Genomic DNA, 25,742 nt, shown 5'->3' with positions numbered 1-25,742 from the left:
GTCTTTTGGCCAAAACAAAAGCTGATGGCTATATATGTGATATGGGAACTGTTAATGTGCAATTGGTGAGGATGTGATGCAGAAGTGGAATTTTTCCAAGAGTGGGTGGTGGGACTGTGAAAGATTGGAGGGGTGGAAGCAGAGCTGGGGTGGAGCCTAGGCAGAGTATCAAGGGGGCTCAAAAATTTTGACAGTACAATATGATACGATACACTTTATTGATCCCGGGGGGAAATTACAGTATTACAGCAGCAATACAAACAGCAGTACATAAAATATTAGGACACAAATATTGCACAAGTATACCAACATTACATAACAAATAAATGTGGGTGGTTCAGGTATATAAATCACTGTTAATTGACATTAGTACATCAGCAACCTCCTGGCCAGCAATATTGATCGGTAAGTAATCTTCCTTTTTCTTTCTATAACTCACCACCAACTCCTTGGTTTTCTTTACATTTAGTTCTAAACAGTTAGTCCGGCACCAATCCACAAAGTCTGAAACCACCCTTCTATATTCTTTCTCCCCCCGGCCCCCCACAATGCCCCCTACAATCACTGAGTCATCTGAGAATTTTTGGAGGTGACAAAAATCTGATTTATACTGAAAGTCAGCTGCATACAATGTGAAGAGGAAGGGCGACAGCACTGTACCCTGAGGGGCTCCAACACTGCTCCGTACACTGCCAAATACCACCTCCCCCATCCTTACAAACTGCGGCCTGTCCATCAGGTAGTCGTTTATCCAGTTCACCATCCCCTCATCTACCACCATATCAGTCAGCTTATTACGTAGTAAGGGCGGCTGTAAGGTATTGAAAGCACTTGAGAAGTAAAAAAACATGGCGCCCACTGCAGTTCCATCATTGTCCAAGAATGAATGTACTGTATGTAGCAGAGACACTACAGCATCACCCCCAATCTCTGCTGGTACGCAAACTGCAGGGGGTCAGTAAAAACCCTCACCCTCGGACACAAGTAGGCGAGTATTATTCTCTCCAAGGATTTCATAGCATGTGATGTTAAGGCCACTCCACTAGACAATAGTCTTGTAGGGAAGTTGGAAAAGTGGTCTTAGGAACCGGCACCAGGCAGGTGGTCTTCCATAGTTCTGGTACCCCCTGTGATTGAAGGCTCCAGTTAAACAAGTGCTGGAAGACAGTACACAATTGGTTTGCACATGCCCTGAGGACACGTGGACTGAGGCCATCAGGCCCAGCTGCTTTGCCAATAACAAGTCTACCTAACTGTCTTCTCACATCACTTTGGGAGACAGTGAAAGCAGGCAGCTTATCCCCCAATGTCAATGCTGCCTATGTTTTCTCAGCTCCATCCCCCATTCCTGATGACGCTGTGCTTGTGTTGGTGAATCTGTTGAAAAACTTGTTCATTTCATCAGCCAAGGGCAGATCCACTTCCACATGCTCCGGCTTTGCCTTAAACCCAGTTAGCTGTTTCATGCCTGACCACACCTCCATGGAATTGTTGTGTGACAATTTATTTTCTAATTTAATTCGGAACGCCTCACGAAAATTCTTAATTTTCCCCTTTAAATCCCTTTGTATCAATTTCAGTTTCTTTGTAGCCTTCATTTTAAAAAGTATGGGACCCTGAAATACCTAATGGCAGCGCTGTGTACATAAGACTAAGAAAGTACTGCGGGCAGGAGTTCCTGAGCATCAGTAACAAAGTCGCTAAGTACTAGCCATATTAGCAACATTGCTATCTTAAGGGGAAAGAAGACCTGGAATCACGGGCTGAGAATAGGACTCCTGCTAACTAAACTGTAGCACTGTGCTGGGTTGTGAAATAAAGTGAAACAGTGGAGCTAGAGAACAAATTATTAAAGAGAAAGGAATAGGGAATATGTGTGAAGATGCTCCATATGATGAAGGAAATGTTCAGAAAGTTGTGTACCTGCTACCCACTGTACATAATTCCCACAAAGTTATCGTTAAGTGAAAAGTTTATTCTTGACTGGAGGTTTTCCTCATTGAAGTCCATAATATCTGGTTCTGGCCAACTAAAGTCATTGGAAACATGCAGTCTGCAATGGCGTAGCGCCCCATAGCACAAGTCCACACACCCATCCAAAAAACCCCTACCTTTATGTAATGTGCCGGGGCACAAAACATGAGTACCTCACCCATGGCTACCGCACTGTGCCACTTTTGCACTTGACGTAGTCAGCAGGATCGAGTCTTGCAACTGGAAGAACAGAGTGATGCAGGAAAGACTAGAGTTATGTGGAGGTTTGTGGTCTTTACATGCTCTAAAATGGCACAGAGCGAGAACATCAAAATGGCGGTTAGTGGTGCAGAACAGTGAGAAGGTACCTCCCATCGTGGGCATAGAAGGTACAGAAGGACGCAAAGAGCTGTCCAACCTTCCAGAGGTTACGCCTATTGTAGGGAGTGTCAGGACTGGAATGGAAATGCTGGCCAACAGTGGGCAGTGGTTGCTTCAGTAAACTATAGTGGAAGAAAAAGACCCACTCAATAAGGTGTGACTCAGGAAAACCGGTAGAGGAGATGGAGAAATGGGAAGGTGAGCTGAAAAAAACCCCAACCAGCAAAAGGTGGAGTGGTAGCAAAGGACGCAGAGCATAGAAAAAGACAGCACCATTAGTCTGCCGGTAGTTGAGGAGACCACAAGTTATAATGGCAGAGCAGAGGGGGCTACAGAGGATCCAGAGCTGGCTAGCTTACCTGCAGAAGCAGTAGCCTGCTTCAGGGGTCCAGAACGAGATGGCCCTACTCTCAGGCTGAGACCAGAGGGGAGAACGTATTCTTTTCCTCCGGGTCTTCTGAAAACCGAAGAAGGCAATGTGAGGGTCCAGCAGCTTGTTGGTGATCTACAAGGTCTGGGCATGTCAGCAGTGGAGAGAAGGAGAGCCGGTATCCAGACCAGACAAATGCTGGTGGGCTTCTTGGCCGAACGCTAAGAGTTGGCTCCTCAAGAAGTTTATAGTTGTGATCTGCAGTGTGGGGCATGGGTTCATTTATGAGTTTAGGACCAGTCATCCTGCAAAGTATGCAAATAATCTTTCTTAAGATGGATGTTGTGTTGCATAATATGATATGCTTTAATAGTGTTGGTATTGTGTTCTGGCCAACAGTAGGGAGAGTTAGAGTTAATGATTAGGACTAGCCCAGAGAGGGAGGAGCTAAGGTGAAGGGACAGAGACAGTTTCTTGTCAGGGTGTTAGATAGGGCCCAGTGTGCATCTGAAGAAGATATAAGGTCTGGACGGTAAGCAGTGTGACATGAAAAGGGTGTCCCTTAAGTGAGGAGAGACTGAGATGATGGTTAGCCTGAATTGGAGTAAAGAAATACAAGTAGAGTGGAATAAGTGGAGTAAAGAATACATGGAACTGTGGGTTGAAAATGGGACTCTTGCTAACCAGAAACCAGACTGTAGTACGGAGCTGGGTTGCGTTTAAAGTAGAGTGAAATGTAAAGATAGAGAACAAACAAGTAAAGCAAAAAGATTAGGGAGTTTGTGTGAAGATGCTCCATATGGTGAAGGAAACGTTCATAAAGTTGTGTAACCGCTACTTAATGTACATAATTCCCACAAAGTTATCATCAAGTAAAAAAGTTTACTTTTGACTGGTGGTCTCCCTCATTGAACTCCTCAACATCTGGCCCTGGCAAACCAAAGTCATCGGTAACATGTGGCCTGCAAGGGCTTTGCGCACCCATAGCACACACAGCCAGAACACCACCTTCATGTAACATCCCAATGCACAATAGATGAGTAGATGGCCCAAGGCTACCACCCCGTGCCATCAACTACCACAACAGCTATTTACAGTGACTTTTGAAAATATTCACCTCCCTTGGCGTTTTACCTATTTTGTTACATTACAACCTGTGTTTAAATATTTTTGTAATCCAATTTATGTATGATGCATTAGCACTACATAGTCTAAGGTGGTGAAGTGAGAAAAATATAAGCATAAATTACATTTCTGGAATCACATAACTAAAAATTGGGATGTGCATATATATTCACCTCTTTTGCTATGAAGCCCCTAAAAATTTCTGGTGCAAGCAATTGCGTTCATAAGTCACATGCTTAGTATAAGGAAGACCATCTGTGTGCAATCTAAATGTCACATGGTCTGTCAGTAGATACACATCTTTTCTGAAAGGCCACAGAGGCTTCAACACCATTAAGAAAGAGGCACCACTAACTAAACAACACCATGAAGACCGCGGAGATCTCCAAACAAGTCAAGGACAAAGCTGTTGAGAAGTACAAGTCAGGGTTAGGTTATAAAAAAAATCCCAATTTCTGATGATACCAGGGAGCGCCATCAAATCCATTATCATCAAATGGAAAGAACAAGGTACCACAACAAACCTGCCAAAAGAGAGCCACCCACCAAAACTTTCAGCTCCGACAAGGAGGGCATTATCAGCAGCACAGAGGCCAAAGGTAGCCCTGAAGAAGTTGCTGAGCTACCAAGCAGTGACTGGGGTATCTGTCCATATGACCACAATAAGTCGTACTCTCCATAGAGGTGGCTTTTATGGAAGAGTGGGCAGGAAAAGGCCTTTACTTACACACAAAAATTGTAAGGCTCATTTTGAATTTGCCAAAAGAGGTGGGAGACTCCCCAAATGTATGAAGGAAGGTGCTGTGGTCATGTGACCAAAATTGAACCTTTTTATTCACCAAGGTAAACACTATGTCTGGCACCCAACCTACACAGCTCGTCACCCCAAGAACAACATACCCACAGTGAAACGTAGGGGTGGCAGCATCATGTTGTGCAGATGTTTTTGGCAGCAAGGACAGGGAAAATGGTAGGAGTAGAGGGGAAGATGGATGATGCAAAATACAGGGATATTCTTGGCAAAACCTGCTTCAGTCTGTCAGGGAGACTGGGATGGAGGTTCATCTTCCAAGACAATGACCCAAAGCATACTGCTAAAGCAACACTCGAATGGTTTAAGGGTAAAAGTATAAATGTTTTGGAGTGGCCTAGTCAGAGCCCAGATCTTAATCCAATTGAGAATATATGGTCAGACTTCAAGATTGCTGTTCACCAGAGAAAACCATCTAACTTGAAGGAACTGCAGCAGTTTTGCCTTGATGAATGGGCAAATATCCCAGCGGCAAGATGTGAAAGCTCAAAGAGCTATCCAAAGCAACTTTCAGCTGTCATAACCACAAAAAGAGTTTCTACAAAGTACTAATTTTAGGGGGTAAATAGTTATGCACACTGAAGTTTGGAGTTATTGTGTCCTATTTGTTGTTTGTTTCACAGTAATAAGAAAAACAAATGTTCACAGATGTAGGCATGTTACATGAATTGATGCCAACCATCCAAAAAACATTGAAAGTTCAGCTTGTGAGGTAGCAAAACCTGAAAAATATCAAGGGGTGTGTGTGAATACTTTTGCAAATCACTGTAAGCCTAAAGTCATCCATCATCTTCTTTGTACCTGACAGCCCATTTGTGGCTTCCTTGTATTTCAAGCAATAGCAAACAGAAATCATCCCCTAAAGTTATTTCAGTGTAGGCTGTTTATGGTGACAGATTCAGCCTGGAATTGATTATACCTATAGAGGTGTGTATCTCCTCAGCATATTAAGGGTTCATTTCCATATGCCTTCCAGCACACATAGTAGAACCAGGACTTTGCACTCACATGGGAATTCATAGTTATTTTTAAAGCAACAATTTATTGTCTAAGTTGTGTAACCCTGTCCTTTCACTCCTGCTTGCATTAGCAACACTCACGAAAGCTGTATTTTTAGGTAGACTCTTTTTATTAAATAAAAACGTGTCCACATTTACCTTCAGATCCAAAGAAGGAACAGGAGAATCTGCAAGGAAGTGCAGCAGCAGCTGAGTGGGGTCGTGCCCATTGATTGCACATCATCAGCTTAGTGCAGCCTTGTGCTGGGAAGCCCCCTCTACCTTCAGAATGAGGATAGCAGACCCTCTGCTCCGTTCTAAAATAGAGCAGATGAGTCTGCGATGAGGGGGCGAGGGATGTTACCATCAGAGGGTGTGTGCAGGCTGTGCTCGGAGTTTGTGCGCTGGTGCTGAAAGAACAGCTCCTTTCCTCCAGCTGTCTTCTATCAGGAGGGGGCTTGGCAAGGAGACATCATCAGCATCCCACCTCCAGGAGCCACCGCACGATCTTCTTCACTCTTCAGCCTGACTATCAGTAGGATCACACACTTGTTTCTGTAAATCCTCCAGGAGGTCGTGGATTCTTTGTTTGTGCTCCTATATTTAATGGCTACCGCCTGTTGTGCTTCTGACATCCTTACAGCAGCTGACACAGGAGGAAAATGCTCCATGAAATGGACTGAGATGGACATATGAGAATAACAGCCCTTTGGAGTTGAAGCCAGGAAAGCCATTCATAAAAACAGACAAGTAGTTTGCACTTCAAGATCGATCCTTGCCTTTGATCCTTACAGAAAAGATGAAGAGGAGCTGGCACATACTACTGGCACTTTATTGGCACTGTGTGTGAGGTATGGAGAAGCTTTGTCTTTGTCCAGGCTGATGCATGTTACGTGTACGTGTACTGGGCGGCTGTGTCTCGCTACATGGCTGCTTACAACCTGTAGGAGGACAATTATGCTTGTAGGGTGTAAATAGGATCTAGTAAGAGGGACATTGGATGTGACTGATAAGAACCTTGTAGGTGACTTGAGCTTGGAGGAGGAGTGCTTAGTAAGAGATATGAAGGAGCTGGAGAACTTCTTACTAACTGGAGGTCAACAAGTTGAAGGGTACTCTACTGAAAGTAGTTGTGTCTGGTAAATGTTAAGTGTACACTACAAAATGTAAAGCGATAAAGAGGCATTGCCGTTATTAAATCCTTTGCGTGTCCTTACTTTTTATTCTACCACTGCAGGACACAGGCTCCTTTCTCCTGCCACCCAGGCGCGTCATGTGGCATCCAGAGATATGGGCAAGATCGATGAGAACGAGAGGATAATCCTCAACGTGGGGGGCACCAGGCACGAAACATATCGGAGTACTCTAAAAACCGTGCCCGGGACCCGGTTAGCATTACTAGCATGCGATTCTCAAAGCGACTCCGGACTGGACCAACAGCCAGTCCCAGGCACCTTTCAGGGCACCTGTCGCGGGAATGAATTCTTCTTTGATCGCCACCCAGGGGTCTTTGCTTATGTCCTCAACTATTATCGCACTGGCAAACTGCACTGCCCAGCGGATGTATGCGGACCCTTGTTTGAGGAGGAATTGGCATTTTGGGGCATTGATGAAACAGACGTGGAGCCCTGTTGCTGGATGACCTACCGCCAACACCGAGATGCAGAGGAAGCTCTAGATATATTTGAGACCCCAGACCTAATCACTGGAGAACCACCACCTTTAGATGAGGATGAGGAGGACTTAGGGAAGAGACTTGGGATAGAAGATGTTGTGGGTCCTGATGGGAAGACAGGACGCTGGAGAAGGCTACGGCCCCGCATGTGGGCTTTATTCGAAGATCCTTATTCTTCCAGAGCCGCCAGGGTAAGTGCTGCCAGGACAATATATGGCAGTCCCAATCAAACGATAACCTGTTGATTTAATGGGTAGCACTGTTACTGGTCAGCACCCAAACTCTCTGGTTTAATTTATTTCCCCTTGAACAACATAACCTGAATGGTTTATCTTCTAACCTGCTTACAACTTGTAGGAGGACAGTTATGCTTGCAGGGTGTAAATAAGATCCAGTAAGAGGGTCATTGGATGTGACTGATAAGATGCTTGTAGGTGACTTGAGCTTGGAGAAGCAGTGTAACTGTAACTATAATGTGACATTTAAAAGGCCGCTTGACCTAAAGTATATCAGGTGTAGTAGAAAATTATTTATCTGACACCAGTCACCATTATCTTTGTACATGTTCTGAAGATGTGAGGAGTAGTGATCATGGGGCAGGGATTGTTCTGGACATCCCGTCAGTAATCTCATTGAAGCATTCAGGATCAAAAATGTTTAACTCTTGTTTGCCTGACTTGATTTTCTGTGTCAAATATGTGAAATATGCTTGGTGACTATATGCAATTTAGCGCTGTGACATATTGATAATGAGAAGTAGAAAGACACCTTACATTGATAATGTGCATGGTGATGTCACACTGCAGGAATACTAATCCCAGTGATGTCACCATACAGTGATGATGAAGACAGTGATGTCACAGTATTGTGATGCTGAACACAATGATGTCACAGTAAAAGGATAATGAACACATTGATGTCACAGTACAAGAATAACGTACACAAAAAAGCTCACTTTGTTCACTATGAGATCACAATATAGAAAATAAATCATATAATGATGTCACTTACAGGTAGAATGCAATCGTGATGTCAGAAGCCAGCAGATGTTACAGGAATAATGCCATGTAACAGACGAGCGATGAAGAAGTAATGCACACAGCAGTTGGTAACCATGGTGCTTCAGATTAAAACTTACTGTACAATGAAACCAAATTCAATTTCCATATCCTCTGCAAATGCCCATTGTATTCAATAGTGCCTTATGTGAAAATGGGCCCCTATAGTTTTTGGGCCCTAGAGCAGCTGGTTTGCCTGATAAATACGGTAATCATAGAAATAAAGCCATGAAGCGCTTATCCAAAACTTATGATCTATTGCGGATAAGCAAAAGTGCACAAAGCTGAACATGAGGTTCTTAGATAACATTCTGATCAGACTGTATGAAGCCCACTGCCATGTAATGACGTACCTCTTAGTGGGTCCCTAACCTAAAGATGTGGTGCCATGTGGTGACCACCACCGACACAATACAGCACCAGCTGCGGCAGAAACATAGGTGCCTGACAGCATCCATTCTGCAGAGCAAAGTCCCCATGGATACAGATCACAACATCTCACATGCATAACACCACAGCAACAATGGCTATCTCATAGCACCAACACCAAGGGCAATAAGACCAGGAAAAAACTCACCTTCCACATGGGCTCAGACTAAGAGCAAATATAGGCAGAACCCCTCAGCATTGTCCTGCTATGTCTGCTAGCCCGGTTGATACACCCATGCTAAAAAGCTGTTTTATAAGATACTTGGGGCAGCCAAAGGCTTTGGTAATGGAGTTCTGATCTTTTTTCATTACCCACCGGGCTGAAAGAGTTGCTTACAGCAGGCAGCACCCATATAGGCACATAGAGAATAAGCTTATTGCCCCTTTTTATGCCAACAGTGCTTGTGCCCCAGATTACACAGTAGTGGCTCCATACCTTTGGTTTATCACTGCTCCTATTACACCCACAAAGCCCACATTGAGCCATTCATCGCTGGAGACCACTTTTTCTTTTTGCCATCATAATTTTTATCCTCTTAATATATTGAAACCATCATATTATATAGCACTGTGCACTTATAATTGCTCATTTTGCCTTTCTACCCAGCTAACTCTTCTCTTTTCCATTAGGTCTGTGACATTACATGATTAAAAACTGACTAGCGGAATCTTCTAAGCTCTATGTAGGAACAGGAGGTTAATTTTTCCTGTATGAGTCACGAGTCGCTGCAAAAGTCCCTGGAAGGGGGAAGAGGGAGCAGCTGGGTCAGGGGTTGAAGAGGGGAATGATACATGTAGGGACAAGAGACTTCCTATTTCTACATAGAGCAGAGAAAAGAGAAGAATTAACTGGTTAGAAAGGCAAAATGAGCAATTGTAAGCACACAGTGCTATGTAATGATTATTGCAATATATTAAGAGGATGAAAACTTGACGAGAGTGCTTCTTTACATCATTCAGAAGAGGAGAAGGATGGTGCTGGACACCGGAGAAAGCAGTGGTAGATACTATGTATTTTTTTTAATCTGCCATACAGTTCTAGAAATTTGGGCTTTTTTATTTACTGTATGTACTCGAGTATAAGCCCACCCGAATATAAGCTGAGGCACATAATTTTACCACAAAAATTGGAAAAACGTATTGACTCGAGTATAAGCCTGGTATGCATGGCCCCCTCATCCCTATCCTAGTTGCATGGCCCCCACATCCCTATCCTGGTATGAATGGCCCCCTCATCCCCATCCTGGTCATCATGGCTTCTCATCCCCATCCTGATCTGCATGGCTTCTCATCCCTATCCTGGTATGCATGGCCCCCCATCAGAAAAACATTTAACATAAACCATTCTACTTACCTTCCCTGCACTCCCTCGCAGCATCCTGTTGTGATGCCAGTAGCTGATTTATGCTTCTAAGCAGCACATGACAGTGATGTCATGCGCTGCTTACAAGCAAAGGACAGCTGCCAGAATATTCAGTGCTCTTCACGTTGTGACTATGGGCATGTGGAGCAGTGAATATTCATTGATCTTTAATAGCGGGCACAGTAACCTCAGCCGCTGGCTTGCTGCAGCGGCTGGGCAATCATGTATGTCTGCTACTAAAGGGAGTGACTGTTCACTGCTCTCCACGCCCATGGGGGTGGAGAGCAGTGAATATTCATTCCCTTAAGTAGTGGGCACATGTCAGAGCCCAGCAGCTGCAGGAAGATGGCCTCTGCTAACAGCATGTTTGCTAGTAAAGAGAATATGAATATTCACTCACATGTGCGTGGAGAGCAGTGAATATGCATTGCTCTTTAGCAGTGGGCACATGTGATAGCTGCAGCTGAAGGCTCCTGCCTTGTGTGACCCACTGCTCCACTGCTGCTGCTCCCCCACCTCCCCATCCACAGCAGGTACATCAGGACTATAAGACGCACCCTTCCTTTCCTCCAAATTTTTGGAGGAAAAAAGTGCATCTTATAGTCCGAAAAATATGGTAAGTGAGACCCTCACTAGAGTATAAGTCAAGGGGGGCTTTTTCAGCATAAAAAATGCACTGAGAAACTCGGCTTGTACACGAGTATGTATGGTAATTAATATAGTGTTTATCAAAGAAGTGTTGCTCTTATGATTCTTCGGGGGCATGTTTCAAGGCTGCCCTGCATTTTTACCCTGTCAGCAATGCCTTAAAACTACAAAAAGGACCAATAAGAAAGAAGGTCTACATCTCTGTTATACAGTAGTATGGTAGATTTAAACCCCCCCCCCCCCCCCCCGTAAACTGCAATGCTCAGCGGGAAAAAAATGAGAGTGAAACCTGGACACTTATGACTTAGTGATAGGTCCTCTTTAAATGCTTTAAGCTGATATCTCATTGTTCCCATCTCATTTGTGTCCCAGCTCCCCAATCCCCAGTCCGTACCTCCTACTTTATTTGGATAGACATGTCACCACAACATTCGGTGACGGGCTACAATTGTCATTTGTTCATCCCGATGAAGTGTTATAATGGGAGCAGTCAGGTGAGTATTACTTCTTTTTTATTTTATGCCCTTCTGAGCTGTTTTTTCTTATTTTAGTTATCAAACAACCCTATTAATGCATTTCAAAAAGTGGGTGTCCGGTAAAAGTAAACTTTCTCTGCAATTTAAACAGCTAAAATGTCAGTTTCTATCTAACAACAGACTGCAATTCTTCCAACATGTGTTGCTGACAGTTTGTAATCTTCTGCTATGGTTTGGTTGGACAAATACAATTTAACCCCTTCACTCCATGGCCATTTTTCATTTTTTTGTTTTCATTTTTTTCCTCCTCTTCTTCCAAGGACCATAACATTTTTATTTTTCCATCAATATGGCCATATGAGGACCTGTTTTTGTGGGAGGAGTTGTACTTTTGAACAACCCCATTGATCTTACCACATAGCATACTGAAAAACCAGAAAAAAAATCCAAGTGCGGTGAAAATGCAAAAAAAAGTGCAATTCCACAATTTTTTATTTTTGCTTTTTTATTTATCATTTTCACTATATTGTAAAACTGAACTCAAAATATGATTCCCCAAGTCAGTACAAGAATGCATATACCAAACATGTATATAGTAGTTTATTTTTTACTTTAGTGGTGAAAAAAAATTCTGAAATTTGTATGAAAAATTTTTTATGTTTGTGGCCATTTTCCGAGATTTGTAGCATTTTCATTTTTTGGGATTTTGGGTGATGGCTTATTTTTTGAGGCCCGAGCTGATGTTTTTATTGATACCATTTCGGAGTAAAAACAATGTTTTGATCGCGTTATACAGTGTTGCGGCGACCAAAATAACATGGTTCTGGCATTTCAATTATTTTTCTCATTGTTTTTATATTTTGATAGGATATTTCTGAATGCAGTGAAACCAGATTTGTGTATTTTTTATTATTGTTTAATTTTTAATGGGGCAAAAGGGGTGTGATTTAAACTTTTGTGGGGTTTTTTTAATTTTTTTTCACATTCTTTAAAACTTTTTTCTTTACTTTTTACTATCTTTAATAGTTCCCTTGGGAGACTTGAAGCTGCGATCTGTCTGTGCTTTAAAATCATGATCTCCTATAAGCGCCAGCCACGAGCCGGCATTCACGGGATCATCATAATGACAGGCACTGTGGGTTTTCTACAGAACCTTTGCTGTCTTGACAACCCGTCGTGTAACAAGGGCGGGATTTGTGAGGCGCTTCCAGTTGGCGCATGTTAAATCCCGCAGTCACAGATTGACATTGGGATTTAACTGGTTGACAGCTGAGGATAGAGCTCCAGTCCACTTGCGGCTGTTAAAGGTACATGACAGCTGAATAAGTCAGCTGTCGTGTGCGGAGAAAGATGTGGGTTCAACGCTAGAGCTCGCATCAAGGTCAGATACATGACATATGACTTAAAAATACATCATGTGTCGTGAAGGGGTTAAAGTACCACTCCATCAGTTTTTTCAAAATATTTCGACGCTGAAGTGGTGCCACTAATGTAAGCTCCCTTAGCCTTCTAATAAACTTAGCATCCGCTGTCTTCAGCTGTTATCCCTGCTGCTCCAGTCATGCACCGCCATTTTGTGACCGCTACTTCTGACTGATCGGAAGTCAGAGGTAACAGCAAAAAACTCCCAATGTAATTCTATGAGAATTGTGACTTCAGGATCGCACAGCAAACGCTGGAGCAATCTGGCAGGTCACAAACTGCTGGAGACCAACGGGAGCGGTGCTGGGAACAGATGAGGACAGCAGCTGGTAAGTATGAGACAAGGTGCAGGGAACTTAGATTAGTGACGCCACTCCTGCGGTAAAATAAAAAAAAAACACTAGAGTGCTGCTTCAAAGTGAAGGAAGTAATTCACTGGCATGAGTAAATGAGATGAGTAATGGGAGTCAAGGAGGAGACTTCCTACTTGTTTCGGGTGATGGATTTGTGACTTCTAAAAGTAATGCACTACCATTGAAAAGTTTAGGGTCACGTAGAAATGTCCTTATTTTTTAAAGAAAAGCAGTTTTTTTTTTCCAATGAAGCTAACATTAAATGATTCAGAAATACACTCTATACATTGTTAATGTGGTAAATGACTATTCAAGCTGCAAACATCTGGTTTGTAATTCAATATCTTCATAGGTATATAGAGGCCCATTTCCAACAACCATCATATAGAGGCCCATTTCCAACAACCATCACTCCAGTGTTCTTATGGTACTTTGTGTTTGCTAACTGTGTAACAAGGCTAATGGATGATTAGAATACCCTTGAAAACCCTTGTGCAAGTTTGTTAGCACAGCTGAAAACAGTTTGGCTGATTAGAGAACCTATAAACCTGACCTTCCTTTGAGCTAGTTGAGAATCTGAAGCATTACATTTGCTGGTTCCATTAAACTCTCAAAATGGCCAGAAAGAAAGAACTTTCATGTGAAACTCGACAGTCTACTCTTGTTCTTAGAAATGAAGGCTATTCCATGCTAGAAGTTGCCAGGAAACTGAAGATTTCCTACAACGGTGTGTACTACTCCCTTCAGAGGAGAGCACAAACAGGCTCTAACAGAGTAGAAAGAGAAGTGGGATGCCCCGCTGCACAACTGAGCAACAAGACAAGTACATTAGAGTCTGTAGTTTGAGAAATCGATGCCTCACAGGTCCTCAACTGGCAGCTTCATTAAATAGTACACGCAAAAAGCCAGTGTCAACGTCTATAGTGAAGAGGCGACTCTGGGATGCTGGCCGTCAGGGCAGAGTGGCAAAGAAAAAGCCATATCTGAGACTGGCTAATAAAAGGAAAAGATTAATATGGGCAAAAGAAAAACTGGAAAAAAGTGTTATGGACAGACGAATCCAAGTTTGAGGTGTTTGGATCACACAGAAGAACATTTGTGAGACGCAGAACAACTGAAAAGATGCTGGAAGAGTGCCTGCCGCCATCTGTCAAGCATGGTGGAGGTAATGTGATGGTCTGGGGTTGCTTTGGTGCTGGTAAAGTGGGAGATTTGTACACGGTAAAAGGGATATTGAATAAGGAAGGCTATCACTCCATTTTGCAACGCCATGCCATACCGTGTGGACAGCGCTTGATTGGAGCCAATTTCATCCTACAACAGGACAATGACCCAAAGCACACCTCCAAATTATGCAAGAACTATTTAGGGAAGAAGCCGGCAGCTGGTATTCTATCTGTAATGGAGTGGCCAGCGCAGTCACCAGATCTCAACCTCATTGAGCTGTTGGGGGAGCAGCTTGACCGTATGGTACGCAAAAAGTGCCCATCAAGCCAAACCAACTTGTGGGAGGGGCTTCTGGAAGCATGGGGTGAAATTTCTCCAGATTACCTCAGCAAATTAACTGCTAGAATGCCAAAGGTCTGCAATGCTGTAATTGCTGCAAAGAGTGCATTCTTTGACGAAAGCAAAGTTTGAAGGAGAAAATTATTATTTCAAATAAAAATCTTTTTTTTAACCTTGTCAATGTCTGGACTAGATTTTCATTTCATTTGGCAACTCATTTGATTAATAAAAGTATGAGTTTTCATGGAAAACACAAAATTGTCTGGGTGACCCTAAACTTTTGAACAGTAGTTTATGTTTTGGTAAGGGTGGTGCTTATAACACAACCGATGAATGTGTGTGAATATATTGAGACTTTGCTTGAGACATTGATTGAGGCTTTGCATTGTTTTATATCGCTTATAAAATGATATACAACCACAAAGAAAACATTATTGGTCCGAATACCATAGAGAAAGGGGCATTTGTATCAGGAGCTATCAAGGAGACTATCAGCCAAGCCAATGGTTAATTTGTATGCACCTATGTGTGGATTTCATGCTGCCTGCCTTGGATAGGAGGAGCAGAACATGGGTGGATGAGTGACCTTGAAGCTAATCTGCTTTACTGTGATGCATAGTGAATGAAATGACGTAGACATGCCTACAATAACAGAAATGTCACTACGTGTAGTATTGAGGCGACCTTCAATTCATTTCGGATCTAAACTGGGGACTATATGAAGTCATACAGAGTCCAGTTCTTGAAAAGCCAGGATATAGCCATTCTCCTACTCAACGTATATTTGACTAGAACACTCAACAAGGCTCAGCGAAAGCCTGAAAAACCATGAAAACATTATTAGCTGCCCTGTGATTACTCTGTATGTATATGAAAGAGTGATCAGCATTATAATATGCCCGTGCTGGGATTATCCTGCGGGGATTCTTTGTGCTGACTAGTTCTGTGGATATGTAATACTTGGTTTTAGTTGCATATTATATATGTTATATTTTCGCTTCTACCCCATCAGTAAGGTGACTCCCCGCTATTCCTAAGCTTGGTAATCATGTAAGGTTAAAATCATATGTACCAGAGCATAACTACATTTCCACAGCAGTGACACCTTCACTGTATTTCAGAAGCCGTGATGACGTGTAGCTTAGAATACTGAATGTCCGGGCTAGATTTGGTCCATATTGTCTCTTAAGGGTTATCTTTTTCATGTGATGTGGTATTTGCTCATACATGTACTGAGATATATATATATATATATATATATATATATATATATATATACTGATATATATATTGGTTTATAGCGTGTCCAGCATACTCTACAAATTTTTATAGGGAATTTGTCAGTAGGTTTTTGCTGTTTAATCTGAGAGCTGCCTGATGTAGAGGCAGAAAGCCTGATTCCAGTAATGTATCACTTATTACGATGTGTGCTATAGTTTCTTTACAATCAATGTTTTATCAGCAGGAGATTATCATTGCCAGACTAGGTTGGGTGCAAACCAGTCCAGCTAATCTGTGAAACCCCACCCCCACAACTGATTGGCAGCATGCTGCCAGTGCACAGTGTACATGGGAAGCTGCCAGTCAGTAGTAATGGTGGCGTTACACAGCTCCACATTCTCACCACTGCTACATGTACAGCAGAGAAAACTGGGATTCAAGCAAACCAGTAAGTGACACATTGCTGTAACTAGGCTCTCTGCATCTACATCTTGCTGCGCAGCAAAAATCTGCTGCCGTATTGCCTTTAAAGAACTTTTTATTAATTCCTTAGTGAGAGCCAATTTGATACTTAATGACGAGGCCAATTTTTACAATTCTGACCAGTTACTTTATGAGGTTATAGCTCTGGACGCTTCAATGGATCCTGAGACTCTTTTTTTGTGACATATTGTACTTCATGTTAGTGGAAAAAATTTCTTCGACATGACTTGTGTTTATTTATGAAAAAATGGAAATTTGGCAAACATTTTGAAAATTTAGCAATTTTCTAACTTTTAATTTTTGTGCCCTTAAATCAGTACACAAAATAGTTAATAAATAACATTTCCCACATGTCAACCTTACGTCAGCACAATTTTGGGACCATAATTTTTTTTAGGACGTTATAAGGGTTAAAAGTTGACCAGCGATTTCTTCTTTTTGCCAACAAAATTTACAAAACTATTTTTTTTTCAGGGACCACCTCACAATTGATGTGAGTTTGGGGGGTCAATATAACAGAAAATACCCAAAAGTGACACCATTCTAAAAACTTGCACCCATCAAGGTGCGCAAAACCACATTCAAAAAGTTTATTAACCCTTCAGGTGCTTCACGAGAACTAAAGCAATGTGGAAGGAAAAAATTAACATTTTACTTTTTTCCCCAAAAATTTACTTTGGAACCAATTTTTTTTATTTTCACAAGAGTATCAGGAGAAAATGGACCACAAAATGTGTTATGCAATTTCTCCTGAGTACGCCAATACCTCATATGTGGGGGAAAGCCACTGTTTGGGCGCATGGCAGGGCTCAGAAGGGAGGGAGCACCGTTTGACTTTTTGAACGCAATATTGGCTGGAATCAATGGCGGGCGCCATGTCACGTTTGGAGACCCCCTGATGTACCTAAAGAGTGGAAACCCCGAAATTCTTTCTCCAACCCTAACACAGCCCAATTCCCAACCCTAACCCTAACACACCCCTAACACTAATCCCAACCCTAGCCATAACCCTAACCATAAACCTACCACCAACACCACAACCCTAACCCCAACACCACAACTCTGATCTCAACACCACCCTAACCATAGCCCCAACTCTAACCCTAGCCCCAGCACAAACCCTAGTGCAACCCTATGCCCCGACCCTAACCCCAGCCCAACCCTAGCCTAAACCCTAACCCTAGCCCCAACCCTAACTCTAGCCTAACCATGACTCTAGCCCAACCCTAACCCTAGTCCAACCCTAACCCTAGCCCAACCATAACCCTAGCCCCAACCCTAACCCTAGCCCCAACCCAAGCCCTAGCCCCAACCCTAACCCTATCCCTAGCCCCAGCCCAACCTCAGCCCTAGCCCAAACCCTAACCCTAGCTCTAATGCCAACCCTGACCCTAGCCCCAACCCCAACCCTAGCTCTAACCCCAATTTTAGCCCCAACCGTAACCCTAATGGAAATAAATAAATTTTTTTATTTTATTACTTTTACTTAACTAAGGGGGTGATAAAGGGGGGTTTGATTTACTATTTTTTTATTTTGATCACTGTGATAGTGTCTATCACAGTAATCAAAATGAACCAATAGGAGAAATCTCCTATTGTTGACGAGTGCCAGCCAACAGATCTTGGCGGGCGCACTGTGCATGAGCCCACCATTTTCTTCCTGGAAGGAGATGCCGAGGGCCAGGGGACAGGACAAGGGGATGCAGGAGGTGCCGGAGGTACCGGGAGGGCTTGGGGGACCCCATTTCTCTCTCCTCTGATGTGCTATATCATATCAGATTTGAGAGAAATAAATAGGAAATCAGACTTTTTTTGCGGTCGCCGTTATTCCGTGAATAACGGTGATCACAATACTAAAGTAGGTAAAAACTGATGTGAATCATGTTCTCTGGGGTCTCAGCTACCGCTATTAGTTGAGACCCAGGAGATTTTTCAATGCTGGGGAGCGACATAACCTTAAAAAGCGGCACTGAGGCATAAGTACCCTTAACTGCCGCCGTTATAAGGCGTATCGGCGGTCGTTAAGGGGTTAAAGAAGCACTACCATCAAAGCTTTTATCCTCTTAATATATTGCAATATGTATAGCACTTGGTACTTACAATTGCTCATTTTACCTTTCTACCCAGTTAATTCTTGTGTTTTCCATTAGGTTTATGACATCACATGATTAAGAACAGACTAGATGAATCGTTGTAAGGTATACGTGGAAACAGGAAATCTCTTTTCCCTGCATGAGTCATCATTAGAAATACAATTGTAACATCACCACTGGAAGTCCAGCTCCACCCCCTCTTCAACTCCTGACCCAGCTGCTCCACTACTTTGCAGTGATATAGGATTGTAGTTCTAAGGCCGGTTTCACACGTCAGTGGCTCCGGTACGTGAGGTGACAGTTTCCTCACGTACCGGAGACACTGACACACGTAGACCCCTAAAAATCAATGCATCTGTTCAGATGTCATTGATTTTTTGCGGACCGTGTCTCCGTGTGCCAAACACGGAGACATGTCAGTGTTCGTGGGAGCGCACGTATTACACAGACCCAATAGAGTCAATGGGTCCGTGTAAAACACGGACCTCACATGGACGTTCTCTGTCTGGGGTCCGTGTGCGTGCAGGAGACAGCGCTACAGTAAGCGCTGTCCCCCCCACATGGTGCTGAAGCCGCGATTCATATGTTCCCTGCAGCAGCGTTTGCTGCAGAGAAAATATGAATAATAGTGTTTAAAATAAAGATCTATGTGTCCGCCGCCCCCCCACCCCCTGTGCGCCCCCCCGCTGTCCTGAAAATACTCACCCGCTCCCACGTTGGCTGTCACTCCTTCCTCTCTGCCCCGCGCCTCCTACTGTATGCAGTCACGTGGGGCCGCTCATTTACAATCATGAATAGTCGGCTCCGCCCCTATGGGAGGTGGAGCCACATATTCATGACTGTAAATGATCGGCCCCACGTGACCGCATACACTAGAAGCCGCGGCCAGACCAGGAAGCAGCGAGGGAGGCGGGTAAGTATTTTCTGAACAGCGGGGGGGGGGGGGGGCGCACAGGGGGTGGGGGGGCGGTGGACACATAGATCTTTATTTTAAACACTGTTATTCATATTTTCTCTGCAGCAAACGCTGCTGCAGGGAACATATGAATCGCGGCTTCAGCGCGATGCAGGGTACCACACGCGTGGGTACCACACGCTCCGTGTGGTACCCACTCGCCATACGGGCGGCACACGTATGAGTTCCCAGGCACACGGAATTCCGGTACCGGAATTATCTGGACGTGTGGGACAGCCCTAATGATGACTCATGCATAGAAAATAGACTTTCTGTTTCTACATAGAGCTTAGATAGATTGAGTCTGTTTTTAATCACGTGAAGTAACTGACCTAATGGAAATTAGTTGGGTAGAAGGGCGAAATGAGCAATTGTAAATACTCAGTACTATATAATATGGTGATTGCAATATATTAAGAGGATAGACATTTTGATGGGAGGAGAGCTTCTTTAATATTAATGACTTTTTGACCTCCTGATCAGCAGCTTGATATGGCCAGGGTCCACATGCTGCACGACTCTGTACATTGTGTCTGAACAGTAGCTCTCTCACAAACAAGAAAATTGACAAGAGTTTTCAGTATTCTTCACCGTCACTAAACAATGTATAAAGCTGTGCACATTCTGTTGTGCTGTGGCCTCTTCAGGTGATTAGCCAGAGAGCGAGAAGTAAGATTTCCACCAAATCCGACATTGATTTATTTTATTTATTTATGCTTTGCTTGTATAGCGTTATCATATTCCTCAGTACTTTACAGACATTATCATCGCTGTCCCCATTGGGGCTCGCAATCTAAATACCCTATCTGTATGTCTTTGGAGTGTGGAAGGAAACCAGAGAACCTGGAAGAAACCAACGCAAACAGGGTGAGAACATACAAACTCCTTGCAGATGTTGTCCTTGGTGGGATTTGAACCCAGGACTGCAGCGCTGCAAAGTGCTAACCACTGAGCCACCGTGCTGCTGATCCTAGGGTTAGGTCAGTAATAATAAGGTTCTAGAAAATCCATATCTTTAGCATTTTTCAGCTATGGACTACTATATGAAATAGCAATTCTTTCTGCGTAAAGTTTGATGTGTTTTTTGGCTTTTTATTAATGTTCTTCATTTTAAAAGTCATGACTTCATCTGTTGGTTTTAAAGGGAGTTTCTACTACATTGCTATGGATGACTTCTATACAGGATCGGTGGGATAGCCAGCACCTTCAGTGATCAGCCGCTAGGAGCTCCGTTAGTGTCTGGATGTAACTGTAGCGGTAGTGTTCCACCCCCTCACACCATTTACATCCATCAGCTACCCCACCAATCTAATACGGGTCACCTGTCCCTTGGATGGGTCATCATTTTTTATACTGTAGAAACCCCTTTCAATGCAGGTGCAGACAATCATTTTCTCCACCTCTGAGATAATCGGTCCGAATGTGTTAATCACACTCTGATCAGGCTTGATTTTCTTGGAGATAGCAAAAAGAAGTATCTCTACCTTTTCTATAATGCCAGTCCATGAAAACTCAGATATGTGCACCACCCCATAGAATAACATTGGGATGAGTGCTATTCATCAAAATGACACATAGCACTCATCCGAGTTATACGGCCCTCTGTATGAGCCTTAAGGGTGATTGACTGCAGTGTTTTGTGGTAAAAAAAACAACTGAATAAATGTCATGAAAAGTGCTTGATTTTTTAAAAACTAATGAGTCATACCACCATTAAGGTAGCAGACTCAGAAAGGAGAAGCCTAAAACATGTCATGGTAAGATATGCTTAGTCCTTACAGGTCAGAAAGCGGCGAATCCCCTCAGCGCATAGTGGGATTCATCAGTCTGCAGTCAACCAGAGCGACTGCAGACTTACTGATTTGGAGCGGACAACCCCTTTACATCTGCTGAGGCTGGTGTAGTTACTTCACAAGTTTGCGTCAGAATGGCTCTATAATCCTCCAATTACAAGTCCTTCTAGAGTTTATTTTATATTAAAAGGGTTCTCAGGGACTATAATACATATGACATATCATTAACATGAGTCATCAACATGAGATTGGTCTAAATGGGAAATAAAGTGCAAATTGCTTATATCCCGCTATTGTAGGGGCAAATAACAGTTGATCTGCGGGGGCGAAACTGCGGGATGCTACAGGTAGGTCATCAATATGTATGCACCGAACGGCCTCTATAAGCAATGAAACTTTCACTAGTATTATACATTGCGATATTGGCAGGAGCTGATGTGCAGGTCTCAGTAGTGGCTGCTATGTATTGAATGCTGCCGGAACTAATAACAGCTGATTGGTGGTTGTGCCAATATTCAGACCCCCACTAATCTGATATTAATGACCTACCCTTTAATTTTTGTTTTGCGCAGTTCTGTAGGATAAGGGTTGTATTAGTGGGCGATCAGGAGTGCAGACATCTCTGTAATAAACTGACCGGAATAACTTTAGAGCAGTGAATGGGTGTCTTCATGTTCTCCTAGTAGGTGAGGGTCCTAGTGTTGAGACCCAGACATTTGTGGCATGTCTTGTGGATTAAAAAAGTTTAAAATGGCAACATCATACAAATCTGTATTTGCTGTTTGACCCATATCAATTATATTCTTCAGACACACTATAGCATCACATTTATTGGTGGCCATAGATGAGGTGATGTCATAGTTACTTAAGGCAGAACTTCTCCTATATTACTTTCCTGCCTGTTTAGGCTTTTTCCACAGAAGTACTGGTACATACAAACTAAAAGGGCATTCCACTTTTCACAGTACTTTTTGGTTTGAAATGTCCACTAAAAACAGATCTACTGTATGTCATACCTGTGCGGTGATCCAGGGAACCTAGCTGTGTGTGTTCAGAACCTCTAGATTGCTGCTATGTTGTATGTGGAATTTCCTGAAGAAGGGGTCGCACTGACCTTGAAACGCGTTGAACAAACCACCATCTAATTTCATCATCCTTTGGATCCTCATTATTAAGGCAGCGTGGATTTAACCCAAACCTCCTACACAGTTTGTCATAGATTGCTACTATATAACTTTTCATAGTCAAATTAAAGGTGTTGTCTGGTCTTAGGCTACAAGATTGAAGTTACTGTATGTGTCTGGTGACTTGAGAATCCTCACTTTGCGTGCGCTGGTGCTGGGAGCAGGCCATGATGTCACCTCAATATGCAATATGCGGACTTCAGGCCGCATTCCAACTAGACGTGTACAACCTCCCTTAGTACGCTTTCATTGAGCAGGGCTTTGCTCATCTAGTCGGCACATGACCGCATGTATGCAAATCACACACTTGCTGTCACGTGGTCGCCGCTACTGGCACCAGAGAATCCTCGAAGGGCGCAGTGTACACAATGTGAGGATCCACAAGTCTGCAGTCACATAGTGACTACAGACTTGTGCCCTAAAGCCAAATGAATTAATGTCAAAGTGTAATTTGTGCAATGCATGGAAGTTCTTGGTCCTCCATAAAGATATATACACTTGGCGATCTGGGACCTCCACCAATCTTGAGAAAAGGTCTCTGAAATGCCATGTTCCAATGGAGCAGCCATGTCTGGCTGTCCCATAGATGATGAATGGAGTGCCCAGCCACTGCTCCATTCCAATTCAAAGCCCAATTCTTGGGATCACTTAGGGTCTCATTGTTGGAGCACAACAATCAGCAAATTAGTCGTTGATCCATCTTTCTACCTATTTTAATTTATTTTGCAAAACCATTTTGGTTGTTTCACTGTGAATGGAATAGCCAGGAAAATAAAGAAGTTAGGAGCCAGGTGGTGCCCAGCCTTATCATTATCCCCCGAGCAATGTTGTGTCATGACAATAAACTGGTAATCAAAGGAACATGTGACAGTTGTTAATTATCTACTATCAACAATATGTGCTTCTACCTTCTACCTTCCACAAAAGGGATGAGAGCTGCTTGTAGAAATTGATAATTATACCTGAAACGTAAGTGTTATTTGGCCTCCAGCAAATCTTTCATGACTTTCTTTAAACCACCAGCTATAAAATTTAATGAAACAATTACTTCGATTGAGAACACAAAGAAATGTTGTTTAAGCAACAGAATATTCTTGGATTGGCTTCTAGATATTTTGGGATAGTTGTAATAATAAATATATAATGCACTTACTATATACCAAACTTATGTATGCATAGGTCCGTAGTATTCTACACTGCTTAAAAAATAAAGGGAACACTTAAACAACAGAATATAACTCCAAGTAAATCAAACTTCTGTGAAATCAAACTGTCCACTTAGGAAGCAACAATGTTTGACAATCAATTTCACATGCTGTTGTGCATATGGAATAGACAACAGATGGAAATTATTGGCAATTATCAAGACACACTCAATAAATGAGTGGTTCTGAAAGTGGGGACCACAGACCACATCTCACTACCAATGCTTTCTGGCTGATGTTTTGGTCACTTTTGAATGTTAGTTGTGCTTTCACACTTGTGGTAGCATGAGACGGACTCTACAACACACACAAGTGGCTCAGGTAGTGCAGTTCATCCAGGATAGCACATCAATGCGAGCTGTGGCAAGAAGGCTTGCTGTGTGTCAGCGTAGTGTCCAGAGACTGGAGGCGCTACCAGCAGACAGGCCAGCACACCAGGAGATGTGGAGGGGGCCGTAGGAGGGCAACAACCCAGCAGCAGGACCACTACCTCAGCCTTTGTGCAAGGAGGAACAGGAGGAGCACTGCCAGAGCCCTGCAAAATGACCTCCAGCAGGCCACAAATGTGCATGTGTCTGCACTAACAGTTAGAAACCGACTCCATGAGGATGGTCTGAGTGCCTGACATCCACATATGGGGTTTGTGATCACATCCCAACACCATGCAGGATGTTTGGCATTAGCCACAGAACACCAGGATTAGCAAATTCACCACTGGCTCCCTGTGCTCTTCACAGATGAAAGCAGGTTCACACTGTGCACATGTGACAGACGTGACAGCGTCTGGAGATGCCATGGAGAGTGATCTGCTGCTTGCAACATCCTTTAGCATGATCGGTTTGGCAGTTGGTCAGTAATGATGTGGGGTGGCATTTCTTTGGAGGGCCGCAAGGCCCTCCATGTGCTCGCCAGAGGTAGCCTGACTGCATTAGGTACCGAGATGAGATCCTCAGACCCCTTGTGAGACCATATACTGGTGCGGTTGGCCCTGGATTCCTTCTAATGCAGGACAATGCCAGACCTCATGTGGCTGGAGTGTGTCAGCAGTTCCTGCAAGATGTAATCATTGAAGCTATGGACTGGCCCGCCTGTTCCCCAGACCTGAATCCGATTGAACACATCTGGGACATCATGTCTCACACCATCCACCAATGTCAGGTTGCACCACAGACTGTCCAGGAGTTGGCGGATGCTTTTGTCCCGATCTGGGAGGAGATCCCTCAGGAGACCATATGCCGCCTCATCAGGAGCATGCCCAGGCATTGTAGGGAGGGCATACAGGCACGTGGAGGCCACACACTACTGAGCATCATTTCCTTGTCTTGAGGCATTTTCACTGAAGTTGGATCAGTCTGTAACTTCATTTTCCACTTTGATTTTGCGCATCATTCCAACTCCAGACCTCCATTTGATATTAGTTGTGATTTATGCTGATCATTTTTATTGTTCTCAACACATTCCACTATGTAATTAATAAAGATTTACAACTGGAATATTTCATTCAGTGATATCTAGGATGTGGGATTTTTGTGTTCCCTTTATTTTTTTGAGCGGTGTATTTTATCATAGTTTTGTAGCTTTTAAGGCTGAAGGCTGAAGTCCATCCATTTCAACCAACAGTCCAACATGATCCGGAAGATGACAAAACCCCATTTGGCAGACACTAACAGCTCCAAACAAGGGGAAAAATTCCATCTCGACCCCATGTATGGCAAACAGACCAGTTCTCGGAATCAATGTCCTATCACACAATCTGATGCCCATAGCCTGTAATATTATATTTTTCTAGAAAAGCATCCAGTCCCTTCTTAACTTTTAGTAATGAATCATTCATTACTACATCATGGGGCAGAGAATTCCATAGTCTCACTGCTCTTACAGTAAAGAATCTGCATCTGTGATTATGATAAAACCTTTTTACCTCTAGATGTAGAGGATGGTGCCTTGTCCCCATTACAGGCCTAAGTGTAAAATGATCAGGAGAAGAAAAAGATAGAAAATGAAGGAATGAACAGAAATATAAAATATGTAATAAATGTAGTGAACAGAATAATCAAGGAGGGTTAGATTGGACAATTGACCCAAATACAAGAGACAGGATGACCCGAATGCATCAAGTGGTTCATATTTGAAGACTTTAAAGGGAACCTGTCAGCAGGATTGTGCACAGTAACCTACAGTGTCAGGTCGGCACCTTTAAAGGTTCCCTTTAAGAGAAG

The 25,742-nt window shown here is 43.2% G+C and overlaps 1 protein-coding gene across 10 annotated transcripts in view; it reads left to right on the top strand.

Moving 5' to 3' along the window:
• The first annotated feature begins 5,813 nt into the window (after positions 1 to 5,813).
• The window catches only part of KCNC2 (potassium voltage-gated channel subfamily C member 2), a 395,439-nt gene continuing 375,510 nt past the window's right edge, over positions 5,814 to 25,742 (top strand). For 8 of the 10 annotated variants that reach the window (XR_013215787.1, XM_077265301.1, XM_077265304.1 and 5 more), the window contains exons 1-2: positions 5,815 to 6,510; positions 6,897 to 7,525. Coding sequence is in view for 9 of the 10 variants with exons in the window: in XM_077265301.1 (XP_077121416.1) it covers positions 6,950 to 7,525 (576 nt within the window). In the remaining variant the exon portion in view is untranslated. Of the gene's footprint in view, positions 6,511 to 6,896; positions 7,526 to 25,742 lie in introns of all 10 variants that reach the window. The other 2 variants (XM_077265298.1, XM_077265300.1) reach the window with 1 other exon arrangement.

Source organism: Ranitomeya variabilis, chromosome 5 (assembly GCF_051348905.1).
Source record: "Ranitomeya variabilis isolate aRanVar5 chromosome 5, aRanVar5.hap1, whole genome shotgun sequence".
Lineage (NCBI taxonomy): Eukaryota > Metazoa > Chordata > Amphibia > Anura > Dendrobatidae > Ranitomeya > Ranitomeya variabilis.
The sequence above is the reverse complement of the archived record's forward strand: the minus strand, read 5'-3'. Positions and strand labels throughout refer to the sequence as shown.